Raw genomic sequence first — 23014 nt, forward strand, 5'->3', positions numbered from 1 at the left:
CGCACAATTGGGCAATCCTGAAACGACTGTATTAGTTAACAGTTGAAATGTTGCTGGGGCGTATTTCAGGCCAAATGGCATAACTTTGAACTGGTATATACCACCTGGAGTCACAAAAGCTAAAATCTCCTTCGCTCTTTCAGATAAAGGTACTTGCCAATAATCTTTCAGTAAATCCAATTTGGAAATAAAAGCGGATTGTCCCAATTTCTCAATGCAATCCCTCAAACATGGGATAGGATAAGAGTCCGTTCTTGTAACTGCCTTCCCCTTTCTGTAGGCCACACACAACCGTTAGGTACCGTCTGGTTTAGGTACCATCGCTATGGGTGAACTCAATTGGCTGCAACCCACTTCAATTATGCCATCCTTCAGCATACTCTCAATCTCTCTGTTAACCTGTGCCAATTTTAAAGGATTAAGTCTATATGGATGTTGTTTGATAGGAACAGCATTTCCCACATCTACATCATGTATAGCCATTTTAGTACTTCCCAATTTATCTCCTCAAACTTGCCCATGTGATATCAATAACTCTTTCAGGTCAGTTTGTTTTTCCTCAGGAAGCTAACTTAACAATTCATCCCAATTTTTAAGAACATCCTCATTTTCCAATTTAATTTGAGGCATGTCAAATTCACAGTCATCTGAATTTGGTTTGTCACTTTGAGTTAGAATCATTAAAACCGCCTTTTTCTCTCCTTCCCTTTCAAAGTACCTTTTAAGCATATTCACATGACACACTCGGTGAGTCTGCCTTCTATTTGGTGTTTTTACCACATAATTCACCTCACTTAATTTCCTTTCAATCTGATAAGGTCCACAAAACCGAGCTTTTAAAGGCTCCCCTACCACTGGTAACAACACTAAAACTTTATCCCCACTGGCAAAACTACGAACTTTGGATTTCTTGTCCGCTACGCGTTTCATCACATTTTATGCAACTTTCAAATGTTGTCTAGCCAATTCACCTACTCTATTTAATCGTTCCCTAAAATTTGACACGTAATCCAAAAGTGTAATTTCCGATTTCTCACCCACCAATTTTTCCTTAATCAATTTAAGTGGTCCTCTTACCTCATGACCAAAAATTAGTTCAAAAAGACTAAATTTGGTAGACTCATTAGGTGCATCCCGAATTGCAAACAATACGAATGGGATTCCTTTATCCCAATTCTCTGGATAATCTTGACAATACGCCCTTTGTCTTTAATGTCTGATGCCACCTTTCTAACGCTCCCTGCGATTCTGGATTGTACGCAGTTGATTTAAATTGTTTATTCCTAAGCTATCCATAACTTCTTTGAATAACTTTGGAGTAAAATTCGTTCTTTAATCCGATTGAATTTCTGTGAGTAGTCCATGACTCGTAAATAATTTAAGTAACTCCTCCACAATCCTTTTAGCTGTAATATTACGTCCTGGAATGGCCTCTGGAAACTTTGTAGACACATCCATTACAGTCAAAAGATATTGATTCCCACTTTTTGTTTTAGGAAGCGGTCCTACACAATCGATTAGGACCCTTGTAAAAGGTTCCTCAAATGCTGGAATGGGTATTAAGGGCGCTGGTTTTATCACTGCTTGAGGTTTCCCTATCACTTGAGATGTGTGACATGATTGACAAAATTTAACTACATCTTTATGTACTCCAGGCCAATAAAAATGTTTCTGGATTTTAGCTTGAGTTTTCCTTATTCCCAAATGACCTCCCACTGGTACCTCATGTACAACTCGCAACACCTCCTTTCTATACCCTACCGGCAATACAACTTGATGAACTTCTGCCCACTTTTCATCCGCCTGCATATGTACAGGTCTCCATTTTCTCATCAAGACATCATTTTTATGGTAATAACACTCTGGTATACTCTCAGATTCCTCTTCCGTATATGCTTTCTGATATATCCGTTTTATTTCTACATCTTTCTGTTGTAACTCCGCCAATTTTCCTGAACTAAAAATATCCGCCTCATCCTCCATCTGTTCTTGTTCTTTTTCAACCATCTGATCAAAAATCGTTTCTGATAATTGCACTTCAACTTCATCTTCACTCTTTGATTTCTCCTCTTGTCTTAACCTGTGAATTTGCGACTTGGTTCCTACACAATCCGGAAAAATCCCAAGATATTCGTCCTTCAGCCCTTCAGTTGTCTGATTTCCCACTGGCTTATCAACCACAGTAGGCATCACTCCCACCTGTGATTCAGCTATATCATCACCCAAGATAAACTGTATTCCTGGACAAGATCATTTATCTATTACTCCTACTCCCACTTCACCACTCTTTACTGGACTTTCCAACCTTACCTTATGTAATGGAACGCTACTCCTCTCACCCTGAATTCCACATATCACCACCTTTTCTGGCAACATTCTTCCCAAGCTACATAATTCCTCATCTCTTACCATGAAAGATTGACTAGCCCCTGTGTCTCTTAAAATTGTGACTTCTTTACCTGCTCCTCCTGATACACATGAGTGAACTTTACCCACACAAGTAAATTCTTTAAAGACATCTGGCACCTTCTTAACAATTACTTCTTGAACAGGCTGTGCAATCTTTTGCACCTCCTTCGCTTCCCTTGGGCTTTCCTTTACCCCACTGTCTTATCCTGTTTTACCACATCAGCCTTCCCAGTGCTTTTCTTCAACCACCAACCCTGTGACTTTACATGGCCTAGTTTATTGCAGTAAAAACATCTGAAACTTTTCATTTATTTTCCACCCTCCTGGATTTATTTTTAAATCTGAGGTACACTCTCTTTATTGTCTCCCATCAGATCACCTTTACCTTTACCACTTGAGTATTTCTCATGTCCCCAGTTTCTATCCCTCACCGGCTGAAACTGATGTCGGAAACCAATCTTTGATTTATGAACTAATTCATAATCATCTGCCATTTCCGCTGCTAATCTCGCAGTTTTAACCCTCTGTTCTTCCACATGAGTTCTCACGACAACAGGAATTTAATTTTTAAACTCCTTCGAAAGTATAATTTCTTTGAGAGCTTTGTACGTTTGGTCTATTTTCAAAGCCCTTATCCACCTATCAAAATTACTCTGTTTGAGCCTTTCAAACTCCATGTATGTTTGACCAAATTCTTTCCTTAAATTTCTAAACCTTTGTCTGTAAGCTCATATGCACTTAGGATGGATTTCTTCACCTCCTCATACGTTCCAGATACCTCCTCCGGTAGTGATGCAAACACTTCACTAGCTCTACCTACCAGCTTTGTTTGAATCAGTAACACCCACATGTCCTGTGGCCATTTCATTTGTTTAGCTACCTTCTCAAATGAAATGAAAAAGGCTTCAACTTCCTTCTCGTCAAACCTTGGCAATGCTTGGACATATTTAAATAGATCCCCACCAAGCCTTCGACTGTGACTCTCTTTTTCACTATCCTCATCACTATCATCCAACTGTACATTTCCCTTTACGTCTGCCAATTTTAACTGATTGTCATGTTTCATGGCCATTTTCTGAAGTTCAAACTCCCTCTCTTTATCTTTTTCCCTGATCTGTATCTCCCTTTCATTTTCTTTTTGTTCTGCTCGGGCTATTCTTTCTTTTCTCCTTTCTTCTCTCTCCTTTTATTTTTCCTCTCTCTCTCTTTCTCTTTCTTTTTCCTCTCTTTCTCTTTCTCTTTCTTTTTCCTCTCTTTCACTCTCGTATTCAAGCCGCTTTAATTCTTTCTCATGTTCCATTTGTTTAATTTGCAACTGACTTTTTGCCATTTCCAATGAGTCAAACTCTACCTCAGGCAACTTTAAATGCTTAACCATCACCATAATTACCTCACCTTTTTGCATTTTGCCAGGTAATGTTAACTGCAATGTTCTTGCCAAATCTAACAGTCTGCTTTTCATTTATGTCCGTAAGGTACTGCGTATGACCATCTCCACCCCCAAAAACCTCAGAGCCTCTGAAAGAGCCATTGTTCACAACACTCTCCCCACTTAAACTAAAATACCACACCGGAAAAGCAATAACCTTTCACTGTCTTTAAGTTCACAAAAGCCAATCCAATAGATAGACTTTTATCCCCCTCGAGCCCCCAATTGTTATGGGCGAGGTGTTTTCAGAACCCCAAAATGTATCATGGAGTTCAACCAACCTCTCCCTTTAATGGATTTGTTGCTTTTCCGAGCATACGGCTTTTCCCCTAGGTTTGGGATTACAATTATGGACACGTGGGTTTTAAACACAAAACACTGTTTATTCCTTGAACTCAACTTAACATCTTAAATAAACATTGAATCTCTTAATACCCCTTACTTCAAAGATAACTCCGAACATATTTCAACAGTAAATAATTCCTCAAAATGTTCCTTCAAACTTCCATGAGACTTAACACCTTTAAACAGAATCACATCAGGTTAGAGGCTTTACTATTATGAGTTTAAATTACCCAACTATCCAGAGATAGTCTTTCATGGCAGAGATCCAGCTCACTGCAAACACAGACACTCCCAAGCTTTTTTCAAACTGCAAAACTAAATTGCAAAATGGCTGATCTAAAGCCCAGCTCCACCCACTCTCTGACATCACTGTTTTCTTAACGGTACATTGCTTAAACATCCAAGACTTAAAGGTACTCTCACATTACAATGCATTGAGTTCAATGGGTAGGGGTGCTCTGTTGCTGGAGATTCTACATGGCTTCGCTTTGTAACCTGTTTTATTGTTTAAGTCTTGCCACAACAGGCGATAGTCCGTGTCATTAGTCTGTGACTCTAGCTTAGTATGATATTATCTCTTGGCATCACTGATGGCTTTGCGGAGTTCGTACACAGATATATTGTTTCGGTCAGAGTCACCTGTCTTGAAGGCCTCAGGCCTGGCCTTGAGTAGGGAGTGGATCTCCCGGTTAAACCATGGTTTCTGGTTGGGGAACGTACGTACTACCTTCTTTGGCACTCAATATTCTCCACATTTGCTGGTGAAGTCTGTGAGGGTGGTGGCATACTTGACTAGGTTGGCCACTGAGTTCATGAATATGGACTAGTCCACTGACTCCAAGCAGTCACGTAGGAGCTCTTCCATTCCCCCGGACTATCATGGCACAAACTTTTTAACTGGATTCGCCGGCTTAAATTTCTGCTTATATGCCTGCAGAAGGAGTGCCATATTGTGATCCGATTTACCAAAGTGTGGTTGGGGGGTGGATCGGTAGGCACCTTTGATGTAGCAGTGGTCAAGGATGTAGGGGTCCGTGGTGAGACACATGTGTTGGTGGAATTTTGGCAGTACACTGTTGCGATTGGTCTGGTTGAAGTCCCGTGTCATGATGTACAAGGCCTCCTGGTATTCTGTTTCATTGTAATTCATGGCGGTGTACAATTCATCTAGCGCCTTCTTCACTTGTGCCTGGGGTGGGATGTAGACCACTATGATAATGGCTGAAGTGCACTCACGTGGAAGGTAGTAAGGGCAAAACTTCGTAGTCAGATATTCCAGGTCCAGGGAGTAATAGGTCGTCACATCCAAGTACCAGGAGGAGTTGATGAGGAGGCAAACCCCTCCACTCTTCGCTTTGCCTGATGTTACGGTGAATTGAGAATCCGTCAGGTTGTTTAGCACAGTCCAGTGAGGAGGGAGTGATCCATGTATCTGTGAAACAGAGCACACAGCAGTGTCTTACTTCCCTCTGAAAGGTAAGTCTAGCATTAAGCTCGTCCAGCTTGTTTTCGATCGCGTGGACATTTGCCAGGAAAATGCTGGGGAGGGGAGACTTGAAACTGCGTTATTTTAGTCTCACCTGCAGACCACCGTACTTCCCTCACTTTCGAGGTAATTGGCTGCTTCTGGATGGTCCTGGGATTCAATGGGAAAGGTCTGACCTTGTGGAAGGTAAGTTGTTGCTTCTGGAGGGGGCCTGGGCTCTGGTCGTGGCTTCGGGGTCACTGGGAGGGCATGTTCGTGATCCGGTCGGGCCCTGCAGTTCCGCGAGGACGGCTTTACCTTTTGTCAAGTTTGTTTCCTCGCGTGGAGTCTTGTTTTGAGGGTGTTTTGGCTGGGTTTGGGTCACTGCCAGGGTCTTTCTGGGTCAGGTCGGACCGGGTCATGTGATCCGTTCCAGCGTTGGTGGTTGGGTCGGGCATTCCTGAGGTTATGCTTCGATCTGGACCTGGTTGGGCCTGTTCAGCGATCCGACTCTTCTCCACCTTGGGCTGAGTCGGGACGCTGGGCGGGCTTCTCCAGGCAAGTGGCTGAGCAGTTACACATCTAATCATCACTTTGATGGCTGCTGAAATGGTCGTGCACCAATGTTTCGGGTGAGACCTTCCTCTGCAGTATCATCTTCACAGGTCAGAATACCTGCAATCGACGAGGGCAGCCTGGAGCACGGGTTAGCACTGCTGCCTCATGGCACCGAGGTCCCAGGTTCGATCCCGGCTCTGGGTCACTGTTCGTGTGGAGTTTGCACATTCTCCCCGTGTTTGCGTGGGTTTCGCCCCCAGAACCCAAAGATGTGCAGGTTAGGTGGATTGGTCACGCTAAATTGCCCCTTAATTGGAAAAAATGAATTGGGTCCTTTAAATTTAAAAAAAAAGAATACCTGCAATCTGGTCAAATCAAACAGCTGAAAAATGCTGAAGTTGCATGGTAGCTGCAATGTAGCTGCATTGTGGCTGCATGGTAGCCACATGATGGCTGGATTGTGGCTGCATGGAAGATGCATTGTAGTTGCTTGTTATCTGCATGTTAGCTGCATGGTAGCTGCATTTTTGGCTGCATGGCAGCTGCATGGTAGCTCCCCTTTTGCTGCATGGTAGCTGCATTGTGGCTACATGGTAGCTGCATTGTGGCTGCTTGGTAGCTGCCTTGTGGCTGCATGGCGGCTGCATTGTGGCTGCATGGTATCTGCATTATAGCTGCATTGTGGCTGCATTGTAGCTGCATGGTAGCTGCATGGCGGCTGCATTGTAGCTGCATTGTAGTTGCCTGTTATCTGCATTGCACCTACATTGTAGCTACATTATAGCTGCATTGTAGCTGACTTAGCTGCATTGTAGCTACATTGTAGCTGCATTGTAGCTGCATTGTGGCTGCATGGTAGCTGCATTTTAGCTGCATGGTAGCTGCATGATGGCTGCATGATGGCTGCATGATGGCTGAATGGTAGTGACATGTGAGAGTATCCTTATGAAATGGGTGTTTATGAATGGGTGTGTATATAAATATCTGTAGTGAGAGTACCTTGAAGAAATGGGTGTTTACTACTGCAGTGATGTCAGAGAGTGGGTGGAGCTGGGCTGTCTGTCAGCTTATTACTTTCATTTTAGGTTGTTTGCTGCAGGGTGTGATTTAGTTTCGTTTTCAGTGTTGGAGCTGAAGCCAGGCAGAGCAGGTGAAATGCTGTTCTCTCTGCCATCAAAAGACTATCTCTTGATCATTCGGTGAATTCAGAATTATAAATGTTCTCAGCAGTGAATGTGAACCTAATGTGCTTCTGGTAAAAGGTGTTTTAAGTCTTATGGATGTTAAAAGGAAAGCTTAAAGGATTACTTAGTGTTGTATTCTTTGGGGGTTGTATTTGAATTAATGGTTGCTAAGTTGTTCACTGTATGTTTTAAAGTACAGGTTCATAGCTCCTTGAAGGTGGAGTCGCAGGTGGACAGGGTGGTGAAGAAGGCATTCGGCATGCTTGGTTTCATTGGTCAGAACATTGAATATAGGAGTTGGGACGTCTTGTTGAAGTTGTACAAGACATTGGTACGGCCACACTTGGAATACTGTGTGCAGTTCTGGTCACCCTATTATAGAAAGGATATTATTAAACTAGAAAGAGTGCAGAAAAGATTTACTAGGATGTTGCCGGGACTTGATGGTTTGAGTTATAAGGAGAGGCTGGATAGACTGGGACTTTTTTCCCTGGAGCGTAGGAGGCTTAGGGGTGATCTTATAGAGGTCTATAAAATAATGAGGGGCATAGATAAGGTAGATAGTCAACATCTTTTCCCAAAGGTAGGGGAGTCTAAAACTAGAGGGCATAGGTTTAAGGTGAGAGGGGAGAGATTCAGAAGGGCCCAGAGGGGCAATTTCTTCACTCAGAGGGTAGTGAGCATCTGGAATGGGCTGCCAGAGGTAGTAGTAGAAGCGGGTACAATTGTGTCTTTCAAAAAGCATTTAGATGGTTACATGGGTAAGATGGGTATAGAGGGTTATGGGCCAAGTGCGGGCAACTGGGACTAGCTTAATGGTAAAAAACTGGGCGGCATGGACTGGTTGGGCCGAAGGGCCTGTTTCCATGCTGTAAACTTCTATGATTCTATGATTCTATGAAAAGGTTAATTTGAGTTCACAGAATAAACATTGTTTTGCCTTAAAAAATACTTTTCCATTTCTGCTGTACCATACCTGTAGAGTGGGCCATATGCTCCCCATACCACAATCTGTTAAAAGTTGTGGTTCAGGTGAACTCCATGATACACTGTGGGGTTCGCTAAACCCTGGCCCACAACAAATTGGGGGCTCGAGGGGGATAAAAGTCTATCGATTGGATTGGCTTAGTGAACTTAAAGACAGTGAGGGGTGAGCATATTGTGGTTACTTTTCAGGTGTGGTATTCTAGTTTAAGTGGGGAGTGTGTTGTGGAAAATGACTCTTTCAGAGGCTCTGAAGTTTTTGGGGGTGGAGACGGTCACACGCAGTACCTTACAGACAGAGACTAAAGACAGACTGTTAGATTTGGCAAAATCATTACAGTTAACATTACCTGACAAAATGCAAAAAGATGAGGTAATTATGGCAGTGGCTAAGCATTTAAAGTTGCCTAAGATACAGTTTGACTCATTGGAAATGGCAAAAAGTCAGTTGCAAATTAAACAAATGGAACATGAGAAAGAATTAAAGCGGCTTGAATACGAGAGTGAAAGAGAGGAAAAAAAAAGAGAAAGAGAGAGAGAGGAAAAAGAAAGAGAAAGAGAGAGAGAGGAAAAAGAAAAGGAGAGAGAAGAAAGGAGAAAAGAAAGAATAGCCCGAGCAGAACTAAAAGAAAGAGAAAGGGAGATACAGATCAGGGAAAAAGATAAAGAGAGAGAGTTTGAACTTCAGAAAATAGCCATGAAACATGACAGTCAGTTAAAATTAGCAGGTATAAGGGAAACGTACAGTTGGATGATAGTGATGAGAATAGTGAGAAAGAGCGTCAAAGTCGAAGGCTTGGAGTGGATCGATTTAAATATGTCCAAGCATTGCCAAGGTTTGATGAGAAGGAGGCAGAAGCCTTTTTCATTTCATTTGAGAAGGGAGCCAACAAAATGAAATGGCCACAGGACATGTGGGTATTACTGATTCAAACAAAGCTGGTAGGTAGGGCTAGTGAAGTGTTTGCATCACTACCAGAGGAGGTATCTGGGACGTATGAGGAGGTGAAAAAATCCATCTTCGGTGCATATGAACTAGTGCCTGAAGCCTCCAAACAAAGGTTTAGAAATTTAAGGAAAGAACTTGGTCAAACATACATGGAGTTTGAAAGGCTCAAACAGAGTAATTTTGATAGGTGGATAAGGGCTTTGAAAATAGACCAAACGTATGAACCTCTCAGTGAAATTATACTTTTGGAGGAGTTTAAAAATTCAATTCCTGATGTAATGAGAACCCACGTGGAAGAGCAGAGGGTTAAAACTGTGAGATTATCAGCAGAAATGGCAGATGATTATGGATTAATTCATAAATCAAAGCTTGGTTTCCGACATCAGTTTCAGCCTGTGAGGGATAGAAACTGGGGTCATGAGAAATACTCAAGTGGTAAAGGTGAAGGTGATCTGATGGGAGACAATAATGGGAGTGTACCTCAGACTAAAAAAGAAATCCAGGAGGGTGGAAAAGACATGAAAAGTTTCAAATGTTTTCACTGTAATAAACTAGGCCATGTAAAGTCACAGTGTTGGTGGTTGAAGAAAAGCACTGGGAAGGCTGATGTGGTAAAACAGGATAAGACAGTGGGGTTTGTTAAAGTGGTAAAGGAAAGCCCAAGTGAAGCGAAGGAGGTGCAAAAGATTGCACAGCCTGATCAAGAGGTGATTGATAAGAAGGTGCCAGATGTCTTTAAAGAATTTACTTGTGTGGGTAAAGTTTACTCATGTGTATCAGGAGGAGCAGGCGAAGAAGTCACAATTTTAAGAGATACAGGAGTCAATCTTTAATGGTAAGAGATGAGGAGTAATGTGGTTTGGGAAGAATGTTGCCAGAAAAGGTGGTGATATGTGGAATTCAGGGTGAGAGGAGTAGCGTTCCATTATATAAGGTAAGGTTGGAAAGTCCAAAGAGTGGTGAAGTGGTAGTAGGAGTAATAGAGAAACTATCTTGTCCAGGAATACAGTTTATCTTGGGTAATGATATAGCTGGATCGCAGGTGGGAGTGATGCCTACTGTGGTTGATAAGCTAGTGGAAAATCAGACAACTGAAGTGTTGAAGGATGAATATCCTGGGATTTTTCCGGATTGTGTAGTCACAAGGTCGCAAAGTCACAGGTTAAAACAAGAGGAGAAATCAAAGAGTGAAGATGAAGTTGAAGTGCAATTATCAGAAACGATTTTTGATCAGATGATTGAAAAAGAACAAGAACAGGTGGAGGATAAGGTGGATATTTTTAGTTCAGGAAAATTGGCGGAGTTACAACAAAAAGATGTAGATATAAAACGGATGTAATCAGAAAGCATATACGGAAGAGGAATCTGAGAGTATACCAGAGTGTTATTACCATAAAAGTGATGTCTTGATGAGACAATGGAGCCCTTCACATATGCAGGTGGATGAAACGTGGGCAGAAGTTCATCAAGTAGTGTTGCCGGTAGGGTATAGAAAGGAGGTGTTGCGAGTTGCACATGAGGTACCAGTGGGAGGTCATTTGGGAATAAGGAAAACTCAAGCTAAAATCCAGAAACATTTTTATTGGCCTGGACTACATAAAGATGTAATTAAATGTTGTCAATCATGTCACACATGTCAAGTGATAGGGAAACCTCAAGCGGTGATAAAACCAGCGCCCTTAATACTCATTCCAGCATTTGAGGAATCTTTTACAAGGGTCCTAACTGATTGCAGAGGACCGCTTCCTAAAACAAAAAGTGGGAATCAATATCTTTTGACGATAATGGATGTGTCTACTCGGTTTCCAGAGGCCATTCCAGTAAGTAATATTGCAGCTAAAAAGATTGTGGAGGAGTTACTTAAATTATTTACTCGTTATGGACTACCCACAGAAATACAATTGGATCAAGGATCGAATTTTATCTCAAGGTTATTCAAAGAAGTTATGGATAGCTTAAGAATAAAACAATTTAAATCAACTGCGTACCATCCAGAATCACAGGGAGCATTAGAAAGGTGGCATCAGACATTAAAGACAATGTTCAGGGCTTATTGTCAAGATTATACAGAGGATTGAGATAATGGAATTTCATTCGTACTGTTTGCAATTAGGGATGCATCTAATGAGTCTACCAAATTCAGTCCTTTTGAACAAATCTTTGGTCATGAGGTAAGAGGAGGGGGGGGAAGGGAAAGTCAGGGAACCAAGAGGTGAAGTAATCAGTGGGAAGCGTAGCTGCTTAGGAATACAAAAAAGCACGAAAAGACAAAACTCAGGAGAGGTTACGATAGTCCCCATCCCACAAAATATGACACAGTGTATGGAAAGGCTCAGTAAACCAAGGTCCATCACACGAAGAAAACAAAAAGGGACGGTCAATAGAGAATTAAAGGTGCTATATTTAAATGCGCGCAGTGTACGGAACAAGGTAGATGAGCTTGTGGCCCAGATTGTGACTGGCAGGTATGATGTGGTAGGCATCACAGAGACATGGTTGCAGGGGGTTCAGGACTGGCATTTAAACATCCAGGGATTCACAACCTATCGAAAAGACAGGGAGGTGGGCAGAGGGGGCGGGGTTGCCTTGTTAATTAGGAATTAAATTAAATCAATAGCACTAAATGACATAGGGTCAGATGATGTGGAGTCTGTGTGGGTAGAGTTGAGGAACCACAAAGGCAAAAAAACCATAATGGGAGTTATGTACAGGCCTCCTAACAGTGGTCAGGACCAGGGGCACAAAATGCACCACGAAATAGAAAGTGCATGTCAGAAAGGCAAGGTCACAGTGATCATGGGGGACTTCAATATGCAGGTGGACTGGGTAAATAATGCTGCCAGTGGACCCAAGGAAAGGGAATTAATTGAATGTTTACAGGAGGGCTTTTTGGAACAGCTTGTGATGGAGCCCACAAGGGAACAGGCCATTCTGGACTTAGTGTTATGTAATGAGCCAGACTTGATTAAAGATCTTAAAGTAAGGGAGCACTTAGGAGGCAGTGATCATAATATGGTAGCATTCAATCTCCAATTTGAAAGAAAGAAGGTAGAATCAGATGTAAAGGTGTTACAGTTAAATAAAGGTAACTACAGGGGCATGAGGGAGGAACTGACGAAAATCGACTGGGAGCAGAGCCTAGTGGGAAAGACAGTAGAACAGCAATGGCAGGAGTTTCTGGGAGTAATTGAGGACACAGTGCAGAGGTTCATCCCAAAGAAAATAAAGTTTATCAGAGGGGGGATTAGGCAGCCATGGCTGACAAAGGAAGTTAGGGAATGCATCAAAGCAAAAGAGAAAGCCTATAATGTGGCAAAGAGTAGTGGGAAGTCAGAAGATTGGGAAGGCTACAAAAACAAACAGAGGATAACAAAGAGAGAAATAAGGAAAGAGAGGATCAAATATGAAGGTAGGCTAGCCAGTAACATTAGGAATGATAGTAAAAGTTTCTTTAAATACATTAAAAACAAACGGGAGGCAAAAGTTGACATTGGGCCGCTCCAAAATGACGCTGGTAATTTTGTGATGGGAGACAAGGAAATAGCTGAGGAACTAAATAAGTACTTTGCGTCAGTCTTCACAGTAGAAGACATGAGTAATATCCCACCAATTCCGGAGAGTCAGGGGGCAGAGTTGAATATGGTAGCCATCACAAAGGAGAAAGTGCTAGAGAAACTAAGAGGTCTAAAAATTGATAAATCTCCGGGCCCAGATGGACGACATCCTACAGTTCTAAAGGAGATAGATGAAGATATAGTGGAGGCGTTAGTTATGATCTTTCAAAAGTCACTGGAGTCAGGGAAAGTCCCAGAGGATTGGAAAATCGCTGTTGTAACCCCCCTGTTCAAGAAGGGAACAAGGAAAAAGATGGAAAATTATAGGCCAATTAGCCTAACCTCGGTTGTTGGCAAGATTCTAGAATCCATTGTTAAGGATGAGATTTCTAAATTCTTGGAAGTGCAGGGTCGGATTAGGACAAGTCAGCATGGATTTAGTAAGGGGAGGTCGTGCCTGACAAACCTGTTAGAGTACTTTGAAGAGATAACAAATAGGTTAGACCAAGGAGAGCCAATGGATGTTATCTATCTTGACTTCCAAAAGGCCTTTGATAAGGGAGACTCACAGGAGACTGCTGAGTAAAATAAGGGCCCATGGTATTCGAGGCAAGGTACTAACATGGATTGACGATTGGCTGTCAGGCAGAAGGCAGAGAGTTGGGATAAAAGGTTCTTTTTCGGAATGGCAACCGGTGACGAGTGGTGTCCCGCAGGGTTCAGTGTTGGGGCCACAGCTGTTCTCTTTATATATATTAACGATCGAGATGACGGGACTGGGGGCATTCTGGCTAAGTTTGCCGATGATACAAAGATAGGTGGAGGGGCAGGTAGTATGGAGGAGGTGGGGAGGCTGCAGAAAGATTTAGACAGTTTAGGAGAGTGGTCCAAGAAATGGCTGATGAAATTCAACGTGGGCAAGTGCGAGGTCTTGCACTTTGGAAAAAAGAATAGAGGCATGGACTATTTTCTAAACGGTGACAAAATTCATAATGCTGAAGTGCAAAGGGACTTGGGAGTCCTAGTCCAGGATTCTCTAAAGGTAAACTTGCAGGTTGAGTCCGTAATTAAGAAAGCAAATGCAATGTTGTCATTCATCTCAAAAGGCTTGGAATATAAAAGCAGGGATGTACTTCTGAAGCTTTATAAAGCATTAGTTAGGCCCCATTTAGAATACTGTGAGCAATTTTGGGCCCCACACCTCAGGAAGGTCATACTGGCACTGGAGCGGGTCCAGCGGAGATTCACACGGATGATCCCAGGAATGGTAGGCCTAACATACGATGAACGTCTGAGGATCCTGGGATTATACTCATTGGAGTTTAGGAGGTTGAGGGGAGATCTAATAGAAACTTACAAGATAATGAATGGTTTAGATAGGGTGGATGTAGGGAAGTTGTTTCCATTAGCAGGGGAGACTAGGACCCGGGGGCACAGCCTTAGAATAAAATGGAGTCACTTTAGAACAGAGATGAGGAGAAATTTCTTCAACCAGAGAGTGGTGGGTCTGTGGAATTCATTGCCACAGAGGGCGGTGGAGGCCGGGACGTTGAGTGTCTTTAAGCCAGAAGTTGATAAATTCTTGATTTCTCGAGGAATTAAGGGCTATGGAGAGAGAACGGGTAAATGGAGTTGAAATCAGCCATGATTGAATGGCGGAGTGGACTCGATGGGCCGAATGGCCTTACTTCCGCTCCTATGTCTTATGGTCTTATAGGATCACTGAAATTGATTCAGGAAAAATTGGTGAGTGAGAAATCGGAAATTACACTATTGGATTACTTGTGTCAAATTTTAGGGAACGATTAAATAGAACACGTGAATTGGCGAGACAACATTTAAAAGTTGCACAAAATGTGATGAAATGCGTAGCGGACAAGAAATCCAAAGTTCGTAGTTTTGCCAGTGGAGATAAAGTTTTAGTGTTGTTACCAGTGGTCGGTGAACCTTTAAAAGCTAGGTTTTGTGGACCTTATCAGATTGAAAGGAAATTAAGTGAGGTGAATTATGTGGTAAAAACACCAGATAGAAGGAAGACTCACCGAGTGTGTCATGTGAATATGATGAAAAGGTACTTTGAAAGGGAAGGAGAGAAAAAGGAGGAGGTTTTAATGATTCTAACTCAAAGCGACGAACCAAATCCAAATGACTGTGAATTTAACATACCTCAAATTAAATTGGAAAATGAGAATGTTCTTAAAAATTGGGATAAATTGTTGAGTTACCATCCAGAGGAAAAACGGACTGACCTGAAAGAGTTATCACATGGGCAAGTTTGTGGAGATAAATTGGGAAGTACTAATATGGCTATCCATAGAATCATAGAATTTACAGTGCAGAAGGAGGCCACTCGGCCCATCGAGTCTGAACTGGCGCTTTCAAAGACCAACCCACTCAAGCCCACGTATCTACCCTATTCCCGCAACCCAGCAACCCCCATTTAACTTTTTTGGACACTAAAGGCAATTTAGCATGGCCAATCCACCTAACCCGCACATCTTAGGACTGTGGGAGGAAACCGGAGCACCCGAAGGAAACCCACACACAAACGCGAAGAACGTGCAGACTCCGCACAGACAGTGACCCAGTCGGGAATCGCATCTGGGACCCTGGAGCTGTGAAGCAATTGCGCTAACCATGATGCTACCGTGCTGCATCGACATGATGTAGATGTGGGAAATGCTGTTCCAATCAAACAACATCCATACAGACTTAACCTTTTAAAATTGGCACAGGTTAACAGAGAGATTGAGAGTATGCTTAAAAATGGCGTAGTTGAAGTGGGTTGCAGCCAATGCAGGTCACCCATAGTGATGGTACCTAAACCAGACGGTACCCAACAGTTGTGTGCGGACTATAGAAAGGTTAATGCAGTTACAAGAACGGAGTCTTATCCTATCCCACGTTTGGAGGATTGAATTGAGAAAGTGGGATAATCAGTTTTTATTTCCAAACTGGATTTACTTAAAGGTTACTGGCAGGTACCCTTATCCGAAAGGGCGAAGGAAATTTCAGCTTTTGTGAGTCCAGATGGTATATACCAATTCAAAGTTATGCTATTTGGCATGAAAAACACCCCAGCCACATTTCAACGGTTAACTAACAAAGTTGTTTCGGGATTACTCAATTGTGCGGTATACATCGACGATCTGGTAATTTTCAGCCAGACATGGACAGAACATTTGAAACATCTGATGGAGTTATTCGATCGACTTCAGGAGGTGGGTTTGGTGATAAACCTAGCCAAAAGTCAATTTGGAAAAGCCCTTGTCACCTTCCTTGGCCATACAATTGGACAGGGTCGAATGGTTGCACGGGATGTGAAAACAAAAGTTATTGGGGAGTTTCCGATACCCTCGACACAACGGGAAATAATGCGATTTCTTGGTATGAGTGGATTTTACCGGAGATTTGTAACAAATGTTAGCAGTGTGGTCGCTCCACTGACGGACTTGCTCAAGAAGCGTAACAAACTCCAGTGGACAGCGGAATGTCAACAGGTATTTGATGGCCTGAAGGCTGTGTTAACCACTGCTCCTGTGTTAGCCATCCCAGATTATACCAAACCATTCAAAGTGGCGGTTGATGCGAGTGATGTGGGCGTAGGTGCGGTGCTTCTACAAGACGACAACGAAGGGCTAGAGCGGCCTGTTGGTTCATTGAATTTACAGTGCAGAAGGAGGCCATTCAGCCCATCGAGTCTGCACCGGCTCTTGGAAAGAGCACCCTACCCAAGGTCCACACCTCCACCCTATCCCCATAACCCAGTAACCCCACCCAACACTAAGGACAATTTTGGACGCTAAGGCAATTTATCATGGCCGATCCACCTAACCTGCACATCTTTGGACTGTGGGAGGAAACCAGAGCACCTGGAGAAAACCCACGCACACACGGGGAGGATGTGCAGACTCCGCACAGACAGTGACCCGAGCCGGAATCGAACATGGAACCCTGGAGCTGTGAAGCAATTGTACTATCCACAATGCTACCGTGCTGCCGAGAGTGAGCTACTCTCCAAAATCAGTTACATTCTTGTCCACACGCGTCTCCATCAAGGACGGTCACCTCAGCACTTCGCTTTACTGCAAGCCCACGGATAACCTCACGATGCTCCACTTCTCCAGCTTCCACCCTAAACACATTAAAGAAGCCATCCCCTATGGACAAGCGCTCCGTATACACAGGATCTGCTCAGACAAGGAGGAGCGTAACAGACATCTACAGACAGTGAAAGATGCCCTCATACGGACGGGATATGGCGCTCGACTCATCGATCGACAGTTCCAATGCGCCACAGCGAAAAACCGCACCGACCTCCTCAGAAGACAAACACGGGACACAACCGACAGAATACCCTTCGTCGTCCAGTACTTTCCCGGAGCGGAGAAACTACGACAGCTTCTTCGCAGCCTTCAACATGTCATCGATGAAGATGAACATCTTGCCAAGGTCATCCCCACACCCCCACTACTTGCCTTCAAACAACCGCGCAACCTCAAACAAACCATTGTGTGCAGCAAACTACCCAGCCTTCAGACCAGCGACCAGGACACCACACAACCCTGCCATGGCAATCTCTGCAAGACGTGCCAGGTCATCGACATGGGTACTACCATTACACGTGAGAACACCACCCACCAGGTACGCAGTACATACTCGTGCGACTCGACCAACGTTGTCTACCTCATACGCTGCAGGAAAGGATGGCCCAAAGCGTGGTACATTGGCGAGACCAGGCAGACGCTGTGACAACGAATGAACGGACATCGCGCGACAATCACCAGGCAGGAATGTTCCCTTCCAGTCGGGGAACACTTCAGCAGTCAAGGGCATTTAGCCTCTGATCTCCGGGTAAGCGTTCTCCAAGGCGGCCTTCAGGACGCGCGACAACGCAGAATCGCCGAGCAGAAACTTATAGCCAAGTTCCGCACACATGAATGCGGCCTCAACCGGGACCTGGGATTCATGTCGCATTACATTCATCCCCCACCATCTGGCCTGCGAAATCCTACCAACTGTCCTGGCTTGGTACAATTCACACCTCTTTAACCCGGTGTTACCCCATCTCTGGATCTGTAAAGATTTAATCACCTGCTAATGCTCGCATTCCAAGCATTGTCTGGCATCTTTGAATTTGTTTCTGGAACATACCTCTTCATTCACCTGAGGAAGGAGCGGCGCTCCGAAAGCTAGTGTTTGAAACAAACCTGTTGGACTTTAACCTGGTGTAAGACTTCTTACTGTGCTCACCCCAGTCCAACGCCGGCATCTCCACATCATGACGGCAAAATCTGGCAGTTGATGTTCGGAAATCCCCCTCCCAGCAATCTCCACAGATTGTAACTTCCACACATCAATCAAGGAGCTGTGCAGAATTGGAGCATTTTTTAGAATTTCCCTCACAAAACAGAGAAATATTCAAAATCCTCTGTTACAATTGTCTGAAATCTCGCCAACGAAAATGCATGGACCCATATTGTTGTCCGAGCATACAAATTTGGAGCAGGAGAAGGCCACTCGGCCCCTCGAGTCTGCTCTGCCATTCAATAAGATCGTGGCTGATCCGATTGCAAGCACAACCCCCACATTCCTGCCCATCCCAATAACCTTTCACCCCTTTGTTAATCCCGAGAGAGTTCCAGCCATTCATGACCCTGCCAGAGGAAAGGTTCTCCTCATCACTTGTCTTGAGTGACCGCTTATTTTTTAAACTGTGACCCCTCATTCTAAATTCTCCAAACATGTTGGAACAGCCACTCCACATCCATCCTGTCAACAGTCCTCAGGGACTTAAAGAACAAAGAACAATACAGCACAGGAACAGGCCCTTCGGCCCTCCAAGCCTGCGCTGACCATGGTACCTATCTAAACTATCTACACTTACGGAGTCCGTATCCTTCCATTTCCATCCTATTCATATATTTGTCTAGATGTCCCTTAGATGCCGCTATCGTACCTGCTCCCACCCCCTCCCCAGGCAGCGGTTTCCATATATTTACCACCCTCGGTGTAAAAAACTTGCCTCTCACATCTGTTCTAAACTTTTCCCCACACACTTTAAACTTATGTCTCTCCTACCCTGGGAAAGAGCATCTAACTCTCCACTCTCTCTGTGCCACTCATAATCTTGTAGACCTCTATCAGGTCGCCTCCCAACCTCCATCGTTCCAGTGAGAACAGAGTTTATTGAATCTTTCCTCATCGCTAATGCCCTCCATACCAGGCAACATCCTAGTAAACCGCTTCTGTACCCTCTTCAAAGCATCCACATCTTTCTGGTAGTGTGGTGACCAGAATTGTGCACAATATTCCAAATGAGACCTAACTAAGATCCTGTACAGCTGCAACATGAATGACTTGCCAATTTTTATATTCAATGCCCCGACCGATGAAGGCCAGCATGCCGTATGCCTTCTTGACCACCTTATCCACATGCGTTGTTACTTTCAGTGATCGGTGGACATGCACGCCCAGATCTCTCTGTCTGTCAGTACGCACACGTGTTCGACTATTTATTGTTTAATTCCTACATGCATTGGGCCTTCCAAAGTGCATTGCCTCACACTTGTCCGGATTAAACTCCATTTGCCATTTCTCCGCCCAAGCCTCAACCAGTTTATATCCTGTTGTATCCTCTGACAATCCTCTTCACTATCCGCAACTCCACCAATTTTTGTGTCGTCTGCGAGCTTACTAATCAGACCAGCTACATTTTCCTACAAATCATTTATATACACTACGAACAACAAAGGTCCCAGCGCTGATCCCTGTGGAATGCCGCTAGTCACAGCCTTCCATTCAGAAAAGCAGCTTTCTACTGCCACCCTCTGTCTTCTGTGCCCGAACCAGTTCTGTATCCAACTTGTCAGCCCTCCTCTGATCCTATGTGACTAAAGGTTTTGATCAAGTCACCTCTACTGTTCTAAACTCCAGTGTAACCTCTCCAACCTTTCCTCATAAGACAACACGCCCATTCCTGGAATTGTTCACAAAGTGCTGGTTGGGGTCCGGAAGGCACTGCCTGGAAGTGTGGTGGAGGCAGATTCAATCGAGTCATTCAAGAGGGTATTCGGTGATTTCAATAAATCATGCGCAGGGTCCGGGGAAGAGGCAATGGAATTGCACTGAGACATGATGCTCATTTGGAGAGCTGGTTCAGACATGATGGGCAGAATGGCCTCCATCTGTACCCTGATAACTGATTCTGTTATTCGCCAACAAACCTTCTCTGTACTTCATCTCACACATTTACATCCTTCTTTAAATAAGGGGACACAAAACTCCAGAGGTGGTCTCGCCAATGCCCTGTACAACTGAAGCATAACCTCCATACCTTTGTCATCAGTTCCCCCTCACAATAAATGATCACATTCTGGGGGAAATCAGCCCAAATGAAAACAGTCCCATAATGAGCGTGTTTGGCCGGGTGTTTCCCAGCGCTCCGAGAGACCTCACGCTATCGAACGGGACTCTGTTCCCATTCGGGTAAGTTCAGGTCCTCGGATCAGAACTCGCCGACCAGGCCACACTTAGTCCCGTTTTCTACACAGAGGAGCCCGTGCACCAGAACTCCTCAATGCAGGAGGAGATTGGGGCGCCATTTTCAAATGATGTCCCAATCTCTCAACTCCCTGAAGCGACCCCTGAAACTCCCCAAAGTCCCAACTCACCTGTAAGGGGGTCCTCAGCCCCCTCTTCCACACCCCCACCACGCCTGCACAGGGCACCCCCGGATCCAAACCCTCTCACTTTAAAAATGCCAGCTTGGCACCCTGGAAATGCCCTTGCCAGCTGGCAGTGACACCTTGGCAGTGCCAGGTCTCGGAGGTGAAGGGGTTAAATCCCACACCTTGGGCAGATCGTGGATCCGTCTAGCAGTCTCGCTCAATAAGCAGATTTGCTAAAAGGTGACCGCCCACAATAGGTGGGATTCACATCGCGACGTGGTGAGCCGGGTAGTTCCCAGAAGGGATCTCACGGCATCTACCGGCGGGGTTGCGCTATGATGCTTTTCAGGCGTGACGCAGCCGGTAGATGCCGCCCTGTATTGGCTTTCTGGATTGTTTGCTGTACTTCTTTAAACTAATCAGTGAGAGTTTTGCTGCTTATGTTTCTATTCGATCACAGCAGTTTTGCATTCCCTCTCGCAATCAAAAATCTGGAAGAATTGAATCGAAGCACAGAACATATCAGTAAACCACAGCAACACGCAATTCAAATACAGCACTGGGAAGATGGAAATCATTTGGTTCATCAGCAAAATGCTGTGATTTTCAGAACTGGAGCTTATAAATATGATTTATTTGGTTAATACTAAACCATGGAATTACTGTTATTCAAATAGTCATAAGCTCTGCAGTAGTCTATTTGATGTAGCGACTCGCCTGTGTAATGTGATGTTAAATAGAATTAATATTACATATTCAATTCCTCCTTTGCTGTTTCAGTCAATCACAGCTGTGCTAAAATTAATCTGGGAATAAAGAAAATTATCCACATTCCTTCACACGAACCTGCCTCCCATCCATTGACTCCATCTACACCTCCCGCTGCCTGGGGAAAGCGGGCAGCATAATCAAAGATCCCTCCCACCCGCCTTACACACTCTTCCAACTTCTTCCATCGGGCAGGAGATACAGAAGTCTGAGAACACGCACGAACAGACTCAGAAACAGCTTCTTCCCCACTGTCACCAGACTCCTAAACGACCCTCTTATGGACTGACCTCATTAACACTACACCCTGTATGCTTCATCCGATGCCGGTGCTTATGTAGTTACATTGTGTCCCTTGTGTTGCCCTATTATGTATTTTGTTTTATTTGCTTTTCTTTTCATGTACTTAATGATCATTTGAGCTGCTCGCAGAAAAATACTTTTCACTGTACCTCGGTACACGTGACAATAAACAAAATCCAAATCCAATTTTTGTGGAAAATGGGATATGAGATTCCGGGTGAAAACAGACTTATCCCAAATGACCCATGGTTGAATAGCTGTGAAATGTGATCTATGTGATCTCATGAAGTGTGGACAGTTAAGGTATCAGAATGTGACCAGTGTCCATGGAATCCTAGCACATCACGAACCAAGAGATAGTGAAAACAGCACAGGATTTGATTAAGATGTCAACATATTTATACACATAAACTTACCAATCCATTATATTTCTTTCAGCTTCACTCGAACGCAGATAAAGGTGATGGATCAGTCAAGTACATCCTTTCAGGGGAAGGAGCTGGCTCTATATTCGTTATTGACGACAGCACGGGAGATATTCACGCAACTAAAAGTTTAGACCGTGAGCAGAGAATACATTATATTCTTCATGCTCAAGCTTTGGACAGAAAAACAAACAAGCCCCTCGAACCGGAATCTGAGTTTATCATCAAGGTGCAGGATATAAATGATAATGCACCAACTTTTTTGGAAGGACCTTACTCTGCCTCCGTCCCCGAAATGTCCGAAGTTGGTAAGGTTTTGTTTTAACAATTTGAATTTTCTACCACTGCACTGTAATGTATCAATACAGGAAGCAATCTTTCAGGTCAACGATTCTGCACATGTTCATGAATGCTTCAGTCTAAATTATTTCAATCCAAGGGGTAGGCGTTCATGAGAGGGCCCTGATAATGTGACCAAGATACTCGGGAAGCATTAATTTCTCCTGGACCATAGGGAGGAATGGTGGTTTGTCAGTTTGCTGCCTCTTTGACATTGTCATACAGACTGGAGGATTCCACATATGTACAGGACTAGATCGCGTCCAGTATCGCGATGGAAATGAAGTGAGCTTGGGTGTTTTAGCCTCCTACCTCAATGAACTCTTCACACAGACAACAGATTCCCATTTTGATTAATGCACCAAAATTTGAGAAAAGCCTTTTACCTTACACAAAATTCTCACCTCTCCCTATCGGCAAGGAGGGGGGGCTTGAAAATGTTGTGTTATTATAATAATGTGATACCATGGGTTTATTTACTGTAACAGTGCACCAATCACTAATAAGGCATTTGGTAAACATGTTGTTATTAAGTCTGTGCACATTAGAACACTTATCTATCGGTATAAAGCTTGAAGTCATCAGAGCTGTGCAGGTGTGTGTGTGCTCTGCTCAAAACAAAAGTGAAACTA

The 23014-nt window shown here is 43.8% G+C and overlaps 1 protein-coding gene across 1 annotated transcript in view; it reads left to right on the plus strand.

The window, feature by feature from the left end:
- LOC140425880 (cadherin-18-like) overlaps positions 1–23014 on the plus strand; it is a 1051878-nt gene that overhangs the window by 758899 nt on the left and 269965 nt on the right. The window contains exon 5 of the mRNA XM_072510257.1: positions 22057–22351. Within this exon, the coding sequence (XP_072366358.1) occupies positions 22057–22351 (295 nt within the window). The remainder of the gene's footprint in view (positions 1–22056; positions 22352–23014) is intronic.

Source organism: Scyliorhinus torazame, chromosome 6 (genome assembly GCF_047496885.1).
Source record: "Scyliorhinus torazame isolate Kashiwa2021f chromosome 6, sScyTor2.1, whole genome shotgun sequence".
NCBI classification, from domain to species: domain Eukaryota; kingdom Metazoa; phylum Chordata; class Chondrichthyes; order Carcharhiniformes; family Scyliorhinidae; genus Scyliorhinus; species Scyliorhinus torazame.